Source organism: Arachis ipaensis, chromosome B06 (assembly GCF_000816755.2).
Source record: "Arachis ipaensis cultivar K30076 chromosome B06, Araip1.1, whole genome shotgun sequence".
In the NCBI taxonomy this organism is placed as follows: domain Eukaryota; kingdom Viridiplantae; phylum Streptophyta; class Magnoliopsida; order Fabales; family Fabaceae; genus Arachis; species Arachis ipaensis.
The window spans coordinates 11,046,792-11,056,885 of record NC_029790.2 but is presented as its reverse complement, the minus strand read 5'-3'; the positions used below and the strand labels follow the sequence as shown (position 1 = coordinate 11,056,885).

The 10,094-nt window shown below is 33.5% G+C and overlaps 1 protein-coding gene across 1 annotated transcript in view; it reads left to right on the top strand.

The window, feature by feature from the left end:
* LOC107645992 (transcription factor PIF3) overlaps positions 6,731 to 10,094 on the top strand; it is a gene marked incomplete in the record, with an annotated part of 4,987 nt that continues 1,623 nt past the window's right edge. The window contains 6 exon segments of the mRNA XM_016350159.2: positions 6,731 to 7,768; positions 7,870 to 9,154; positions 9,258 to 9,353; positions 9,476 to 9,541; positions 9,900 to 9,965; positions 10,062 to 10,094. Of these exon segments, the coding sequence (XP_016205645.1) occupies positions 7,674 to 7,768; positions 7,870 to 9,154; positions 9,258 to 9,353; positions 9,476 to 9,541; positions 9,900 to 9,965; positions 10,062 to 10,094 (1,641 nt within the window).

The window sequence follows — 10,094 nt, the reverse complement described above, 5'->3', positions numbered from 1 at the left end:
TTTTCATATTATTCATGTATTATTATTATTTAATAAATATTTTATGTTCGAAATGTTATTTATTTATTTATTTTTAACTAACCTATAATTTTATTTCTATTGTTATGTTATCGTTGGCTTTTTAAGATATTGTTGAAATTTGTTATGTCATTATTGATTATTTAAAATTTGATGTTGAGACTTGTTATATGTATTTAATTCTTTTAATTTATAAAACCGCATATCCAATCCAATCCAAACCGCTTGAAATTGGATCGGATCGGATCGGATTTTTTTAAAAAAACATCATATTCAAACCGCACCGCAAGCAAAGTTAGTGTTGGAATCGATAAATTTTTTACTCAAAACCAATCCAAACCGCACCGCGAAGACCCCTAGTATTAGCGTGACAGCTCAAAAAATATTTTCAGATTTTTCTTCCTATGTTTTTCCTCATGGATCGTTGATAGTATGGCATTGTACTAGGTGTCCTGACCAGCTTCTGTCATTTGTTTTGAATTGAGTTATTTAATATTTATTTGCCTTTGATTGCAATCATCAAAGCGTTATGGGCAGGAAAATATATATAACAACGTGCATACGGGCACTTCGTCATTTTTAAAATGACAGTTTTTTAGCATTTTATTACATAATTGCTACCATGCTGATGTTTCTCTCTTCAGTCTTCAGTAATGCATGTCATTCCTTTTTTTTATATATACTTATGTACAATAATACATATATAATTTTTTATTCGAAAATGTTTGGTAACCAAAGAAAATCAGCCAAAAATAGCCATAACTTACCGTATTTAGCATTCATTAATTGCTGTGATAATTAATTAATGTTAAATAAAGTAAGTTCTAGCTGTTTTTTTTTGTTTACCTAGCATTATCCGTGTATATATATGTGTAAGGAGACAACCGGAATATTTGTTTAGTTGTTTCATAGCACCATAGATTAGAGTGCTGATAAGTGATAACACCTGCTCAGTTCTGTGTTGTTGGCTGCGCATGCAAGGATTTAAGATTTAGTATTTTAAAAATCCGTGGTTGTTACATGGGAATGGCTGTCATGTGCAGAACTGCAAAGAAGCAGACATAAATTGTCTGCAGAAATTGTAAAGCAGTAACTTCGTATTTAAGTCCAATTTATTAGGGTCAAAGACTAGTGTCTAGTAGACTACAATACATTATCAGCTTCTCCTCCTCTTTAATCATTTACCCAACCAATCCATTTATTAACATTATCCTCTATCATGATTCATAAGATTATGACCATTTTTCTTTTCATTTCTTTTACCTCTAATTTGTATCTCTCTTATTGTTGCTTGGATATTCGAGAGAGTTTGGAAAAACAATTTCTTATGTATTTTACTGAGAGGGGTGGCTGGCGGGTTATATTCATATAGTGAGTTAGAATAGATGGGTAATTTCTAGAGGTTGTGTCTTTGCATGGTCTTTTAATATTCCATCAAAGACAGAATATGTGTTCAAATAGTGAGTCAAAATGAGAAAATAGAAGAAATAAAAAGTGAAAGAACAGAATAGAATAAATTTTTTTTGCTTCTCATTATAATCTTACTTTTACATGCCCAAAAGAATATTCCTTTAATTTTTTTAGAAATACAGGGATAAAGGATAAAGAATAAAACTGTCTACCCTCTCTTTGGCGTGCTAAAGTATTTAGTACTTTTACCCTTTACTTGTGGGAGTAATAGGTATAACTATTCTAACATCTAACATTTTATACTTTTCAAGTGTCCCATTTGCGTAGAGTGTTGTTCTTTTTAGCTGTGTAAGCAATGACATGAAGAATATTATTAGCTATAACAAATTATATCTTATTTTATTCTTTTCACACAAAAACCTCTTCATCATAGAATTATCTAAAATTCTAACATTTTATACTTTTCAAGTGTCCCATTTGCGTAGAGTGTTGTTCTTTTTAGCTGTGTAAGCAATGACATGAAGAATCAAAACAATTATTAGCTGTTGGTTGGATTCAAATTTTGTAAGGAAGAATGTGAAATCTTCAAAATGTGTAGAACTACTTGCGCAGATAAAGCAAGCATTGGCGAGCTAATTGTTCTATGTGCATGCTTATTAATGCAAAGATGAGAAAAAGCCAAGAAGGAATATTGAATTTGATGGCACTAAATGAGAGCTAATAATAACAAAGACTTAAATAGATGAGCATGCAGCACACCTTGAATTGACCTCACAAACATGATGTAGGAATATTATATTTAATTATTTACATGATGATGATGATATTAGCAGAATGTTGTTGTAGTGTATCTATGTTGATGGAAAAACATGTTCTGACATTGTGGGTGTGGAAGTACAAGTGATTTGATGAAAATGAGGAGCCAGAAAAAGAAGAGAAGAGAGTGGCAGAGGGCAGTGGCGCATATATCCATCCATCCGAGTTGGAAAGGAGAGAAATAGAGTCACGTGAATTTCAACCATGCACGTGAAATCCACGCCGAATGATCAGAGTTTCTTTCTTCAACTCAACACCGTCTCCGTCCCTATCTAATCTTTTGGGAACCTTTGCATTTGCATATGCTTCAAGGGTGCCAAGTGCCCTACAAAATGTGGGCCCACATGGGCTTGGGGCTCAGAATGCCTCCAAGTGGACGCTGCCCATCTCTCATGGGCTCCACCCACTCCTCTTGTAGTCTTCATCTACCCCATTTTTATTTGCCGCAAAAACTAGCATCTTTTCCCTTTTTTTTTTTATCTTTTTCTTTTTTGCCCTTTTTCTATTAAGGACGAATTTTAAAAAAAATTATAAATGTATGTAAATGATGGAATTATGCTCTTCTGAAAACTTTTTGAATCACTCTTATTCAGACGTTCATCGACGCCGTCTTAACTTATTGTTTTATGTCAATAAATATCACTTACATAAGTTAACCAACCTTGTAATGATATGATAAAAGAAGTTATTATTATTTTAGTTTCTAATATTTAGACTAAATTTTAGTGAGAAGTGCTACGTAGAAGTCATTTGGATTATAAGTCATATAAGTTGGGAGAAACTTAACAAAAAGTACGCTGATCCATATACGATTTTTATGGCATGCTTTGTGTTCCTCCTTCTTCTCCTACTCTTCTTCTTCTTCCTCCATGAAAACGAGTTTCTTACCAAATTTGATCTCTTTTGTGCATTCTCTCTTTGCTTTTTCATTCGTTATTTTATTTACGTTTATCACTGGTATTCTTGTTTCGTTTTTTTTTTCGATTTTCATTATTTCTGAAATCAAGTTTTGAAATCGTTTTGAAGATAATGAAACTTCAGAAATACACCCAAACGATTACAGAAATACACCTAACTGATTATAGAAATACACCCAAACGGTTATAGGAATTCACTCAAACGATTATAGAAATACACGCAAAGGATTACAGAAATACACCAAAGGATTACAAAAATACACCCAAAGAATTTAAAAAATACACCCAAAATTTGTTGAAGTACATCTTATGCATAATTCAAAACTCTTCCTTTTTCTCCTCCTCATCTTCTGCTGCTTCTTCTTTTTCTTTATTTTCTTATTTTATATTCTCATAATTCTTTTTTGGAGGAAAAATCAAACAAAGAAGAAAAAAATACATAATATTGCAAAATCAAAAGAAGAACGAGGAGAAATACGACGATGAAGATGAAACACTTCAAAAATGAAGAAGAAGAAGGAGAAGAAAAAGAGGAGGCATGGAGAAAGAAAAAGAAAAAGAAATAAATGACTTGTATGACTTGTATGGGAAAACGCTTGTATGTGGAGAATTTCTCAATTTTAATTTGATGTTTTTAAACGTTTTAGTTTAGTTCTAATAAATTTTAAATAAATTTAATATTGTTCTATAATTAAATTTGACACGAATAATTAGCGAATTTGGATCCTCTAAATTTTGAATTCTCATTATAGAGAATAAAGTGTGATTTCTCACCATTTATTTTATAGGTGGGATTAAGAGTAAATATGAAAGAGAAACTATTTAAGGGTAAAAGATCATACTTTACCCTCTAAAATGAAGTTCAAAATTTAGAGAATCTAAATCCATAATTAGCATATTTAAAATTCAATATAATAATCGATTTCCGGTATGTAAATAAAATTAACCAACTAATGATTATTAATATAAAAAATTTTTATTAATTATTCGAATCAAATTTAATAGTAAGGTAATATTGAGTTAGTTTAAAATTTTTTTAAACTAAAATAACGCGTTTAAAAAATTAAGGATCAGATTAAGATTTAACCGAAAGGATGATGATCAAAATAATAATTTATCCAAAGATACTATAAGTCAAACTTAGCTATTCGAGAATTTAGAAAAGAAAAAAAACTAAAAAGATTAAGCTTAATTAAATTTTTTGGATGTAATTTTTTTTAAATCCTGTGTTATATTTATGCACCGAATCGTTTTCTTAAAAATAAAACATATCATAAATATTAGTTGCTCTCCTTTTAAAGGACAAGCAAACATACAAATACTTAAGTTGATATATATCTCATTGACTTATACTTAATTTATTCCCTAATTCAGATCTATATATTAATTATCCCTTCTTGGCAGGCTTCTTTAATTTGTTTAGGTGGTCCTACTTTATCTCATATTTTAAAGTTGAAAGTGTCCGCATAGCTGAAATGGAGTTAAGATGATATATTAGCATGTTTTTTAATACACTGTATTTGAATTTAAATTTTGACAAGACTAAGTGGTAGATAAAAACACTTTAAAAATATTGGGTATGTAAGTGTATAGTATGGATAAATATGTAATATAATGTCCAGAATTAAAATTTGCCTATTAGACAATTATTATTTATTAGTATTATAATATGGTACGCAATTATCAAAACTTTCTCTAACCTTGTAGTATTTGATATTTAATCATGTCCTTAATTTTAAATGATTGTGTTGGGACCTTTTTTTTAACAACAAATCAAAAGCTCATCACAAAAGGGGAAAAAAAAGAGAGGGAATCAGGAAAAAGGACACGAGAGCCTCCATGATTATTGCAAAGCTTGAATTGCTTACAATATATTAATTAACAAGGATTGAGATGCATAAATGTCAATGATTTTATTAATTTGTTAAGCCCCGGTTTTTGAAATTTAAAGCAAATCTTTGTTATTATTATTTAATAAAGGTTATCCGTGCAAAGATGGGCCAACCGTCCATACAGGTTATAATTATGCACACATGATTTTGCTGTGTTACGTTGAATTATAGATAGAGAGATAGATGCACTCACACAAAACAATGAACCCACCACAATTATTAACGCCAAACCTTTACCAAACTAATTACAAAGATAATATATACAAAAGAGTGAACCATGAAATGTAAGCATCATCAACGAAACATGCACTCTCCGATCCTTCTTTCTTTCTTTCTTTCTTTCTTTCAAGTACATTGAGTAGGGACGTAGACGCTTCTCATCCAATTCTGGTCATAGCACTATGCCAAATCTACTCGCCATTTAGGGCAATAACCTAACAAAACAACCACAGAAATTATGAAGAAAGATTCTTGCATGTTCGTTCATGGGGAAAAAGAAAATTTAGTTTTTTTTTTTTTTCTGGACAAACATATTTATTATTATAAAAATGACATCAAAATCAGTCACTAAAATTAGTCACTAATATATTGTATACAAATACATGTGAGGTTTAATTTATTTTCAATATGTATTTGTATTTCAGTATTGTTTGGTAGGTCGGGTACCGAACGGATCGGATAAGTATCCTAGTCAACGAAGGAGAAGTCGTCTGGTCGTACGTCTCCGGATTGGGAGTAGGCGAGGTCCCGAGCTCTTCAAATGTGAAAGGGGGTGTCACCTGCAAAGACACTCCGACGCTCTAGTCAGTCAAGTGTGCAAGCGAAAAAGGGGGAGATTGGCATGTGACGTACCGTGAGGGAAGGGTAGGTCCTTCCCCATATATACCGTGTCAGAGGTAGGCCCTGCAGGGACAGGCCCACCTTCTTCGAGGCTTCCCTTGCACTGTGGCGAAGCTGTCATGGATGCGTGTCCGGGTCGGAATCTGAGCGTCTCACCCCCGACCGTTCGGGTCGGGTATTGCTCCCGTAAACTGCTTGGGTCAGGCCATAACAAGTATATATTTTATACTAGTAGCTAATTTTGGTGACTGATTTTAATGTACACGTAACATAACTCTTATTATTATATTATTCGATCCTCACCCATCTATTATATGATATTAATATTTTTTGTTACCTAAAAAGACACAAATTTTAGTTTTTTAATTATACCGTATTAATAAAGAGTTATATAATAAAAAATAAAGATTTACAGTCAAATCATCTAACTATTCTCAAATAAAAATAACTATACGTAAAATTTTAGCACACTAAAAATGTGAAAAATAAAAGATATGCCCCTGTTAACTTTGGAATTTGGCTTCTCTAACCAAGCATCTAAAACTAGAGAATATTTTTTATTTGGTGAATTATATGGTAAAAACCACACTTTGAATAAAAATAAAATAATAAAAAATAATTATAAAAAGAATTTATTTTCTCTCTCTATACCACTTCAATCTGTATAATAGAATACCCCTTTTCATTTTATCAACTATTTAGATTTAATAGAATTTAAAATTTTAAACACATGTACAAGCTTTTTGGGGTGTAGTTTCTTCAGCAAGAATGAGAAGAGGCTAATCCAAAATTTTGAAGTGAGGAAAGGGCCCGCAGAAAACAGCAAGGAACTTAACTATTAACCAAGCGAGGTTAGTGAGGGGTTAACACTTAACCATGGTTAGAAAGCAACCTGAATCAATTCCATTTCTAATTCTCTCTCCTCTTCTCTTCTCTCCTCTCTGACTCTGAGAGTGTCCCCATTACACTTGCATTTGGTCGTGTTGACGAGTGATGATCACTATTCACTCCTCAATTTTCTTCTCCAACTATTTCGCTTCCTTCTTCCTTTGTTTCTCTCCCAATATTTTGGTTTCCTCTTCTTCTGAGCTCTCACACACTCAAGAACTCCCACTTTGCACCTTCAATCACTCAAATTAGAACTCTTCCTTTGGACTAGAAATTTTTGTTCTTTACACCAAATTTTGTTACTTTTTTGATACCCAGTTGAGGATTTTTACTCGCAGCTTGCTGGGTGCTCTCTGCTCTGAAGCTTCACTTGTTATTGGAGTTTTCAGAACCGGACGCTGATTAGTGTTTAATATACTAGTATAATATATAATAATAATGATAATAAGATCGAATCTTTTTAAATTGGTGACATGGTCCTTACTTTATTTGACAAGTTTTGTGGATGATATAGCCATTAAAAGAATTTGTTTGACTGATCCTCTTCTCTATTATTAATTTTGTATTATATATATAGCTTTTGTTTCCTGATAAGGACTGTGCCCATTAAAAAGAAAGATTATACTTGGGGCAAAAAATTATCACTGTTGTTTCTATTTATCTTTTCATATTTTTATAGTCATAATTAGCGTAGGTTGTTTCTCACAGTGTAGTAGTGGGGCTTGCGTCAAGCTTTCATGTATTATTGTTTGGGTTGTCGAAGGTGGTTCCCAGTTATCATAGTATAGTATTATGTCGGAAGCCACAATCACAATATTATTATTAGTGCCTCAGTTCCTTGGTTCTTAAAACTTAAAAGTCCCTTTTTTTTTACATCACAATCCTTCAATTCATGATGCCTCTGCATGAGTTGTACCGCAAGGCCAAGGAGAAGCTTGATTGTTCTAAAGAGATCAATAGCACAAGTGCACCTGATCATTCAACCGCGTAAGTTCAATTAAGTTATGTTCATGTCTGAATTGCACTTGATTAGATGTTTGTTGTTCACCCTTTTGGTTTGTATTTGTGTTTTATTGAATTGAATGCAGACCAGAGAGTGATTTCTATGAACTTGTTTGGGAAAATGGTCAGATTTCAATGCAGGGTCAGTCAAGTAGTAGAGGTAGAAAGATTCCAACTTGTAAGAGTTTAACATCTCATTGTCCCAAGGGTCTTCAACATAGGGATGTAGTGGGATATGGTAATGGTACAAATAATGTTAATATGATGAGGATGGGGAAGTTTGGGGATTCAGAAAGTGGACTCAATGAGATTAGAATGCCGGCTCCATCTGCTGAAGACGAAGACGTGATACATTGGTTGAATTATGGAATGGATGAATCTTTGCCACATGACTATGGTTCTGATTTCATACATGAACTCTCTGGGGTCACCATGCATGAAATCCCTCCCTTAAATAACCTCTCTTTGTTGGACAAAAGAAGCAATTCCAATCAGGTACTTAGGGACTCTCACAAGAACTATGCGCGCCATGCTTTTGGTTCAGAACAAGGGATCCTTAACAAGGACTTTTCGGTTATGGCTAGAGGAGAGATTGAGATCCCTGGACCCAAACCTAGCACAAGTCAATTTTGCCAACCATCATCATATCAATGTCAAGGATCATTTGCATCTGTTAGGTCCAAAGCATCAGAAATAACCGAGAATAATGGTAGTAACCCTGCTCATCAAGTACCTTGTGGGGAACTGACTCAGATTTTCCCATCTGCTTCAAGTGGTTTTTCTGGGTTAAAGTTGGATAAGCAAGATCAGGTTATGTGCAGCAGTAGTTCCACTATAATGAACTTCTCCCATTTTGCTAGACCTGCTGCTATTGTGAAAGCTAATCTTCAGAACATTGGGTTGTCTTCATCAAGATCAGATGGTATTGAAAACAAAAAGAAAGATGCTTCTGCGACCGCAAGCAATCCTCCTGAATCAACAAAAGCTGGTTTTAGTGGCGAACGTCAGAAACAATCCGCTGTGCATGAGCTGAAGGTTGTAGAGCCTTCTAAGGCTGATTTGAAGCAATTGGAGCCCTCTAAGGCTGATTTGAAGCAATTGGAGCCAAAATCTCTTGAAGTGAATGCCACTGTTTTGAGGCAATCTGATCCTGCTCGAAAAGAAGACGTGTCAAAGATTTATCAAAGTTCCAATCTACTTCTTTGTGAAAGTACCAATAAAGGAGAGGAAGCTGTTGTAAAAAATATGGAGCCTGCAGTAGCCTCTTCATCCGTTTGCTCTGGCAATGGCGCAGAGAGAATTTCGGGCAACCCAAACCAAAGTTTGAAGCGAAAAAGACAAGAAACTGAGGACTCTGAGTGCCACAGTGAAGTTAATGTTCTAGAATTGCACTTCCATACATGTTTACTTATTATCTTACCTATGTTGACAGTTATTCTCTATTAACCAAAAATTAAATTTCTTTTACTTATAGGATGTTGAGGAAGAATCAGTGGATGTTAAAAAGGCAGGTCCAACACGAGGTGTTAAGAGAAGTCGTTCAGCCGAAGTACATAATCTATCTGAAAGGGTGAGTGAAGACCATATGCCAATTGTGTACTGTTGCAAATAAACAACAAATTTTCCATCTGTAGCATATGTTTTGTTGCTTGTGATCTGTGTGATTATCATTGTGATCTTCTACTTATACAGAGGCGAAGAGACAGGATCAATGAGAAGATGCGTGCATTGCAAGATCTCATACCAAACTGCAATAAGGTTTGCTCTTTCATTTTCACTTTTGTTATGCGGACCAGAGAATTTTCATAAGCATAATAGAATATTTATTATCACTAAGAATTTTAACTTGAAGCAAAAATATTATAGAATGACAGCAATAGATGTCAATATTTAAGCTTCACTTTTGTTTGGAAGGTTCAGTTCTCAAATTGAATATCGAGCATGCCCTCTTGCTAAAATTCATAAAAAAAAGAGGCTAAAGTTCAATACCTTGAACATAAACTAATTGTAGTGATCAATGGCTTTTGCTTATCACCGATGCTATCATGTGGTTACCGATATGTAAAATCTCTTCTAGTTTCCTCATAAATGGTTTAGCTGACTTTGTTTGTATCAGGTGGACAAAGCTTCAATGCTGGATGAGGCAATCGAGTATCTCAAAACACTTCAACTCCAAGTTCAAGTACTCTTTCTCAGTTCTCTCCCCTGCAACTCCAGCTTTTCAGATTATACATGATTTAGTGATAGCATAAGATTGATTCAGATATTTTTTATGCAGATTATGTCAATGGGAGCTGGTTTGTATATGCCT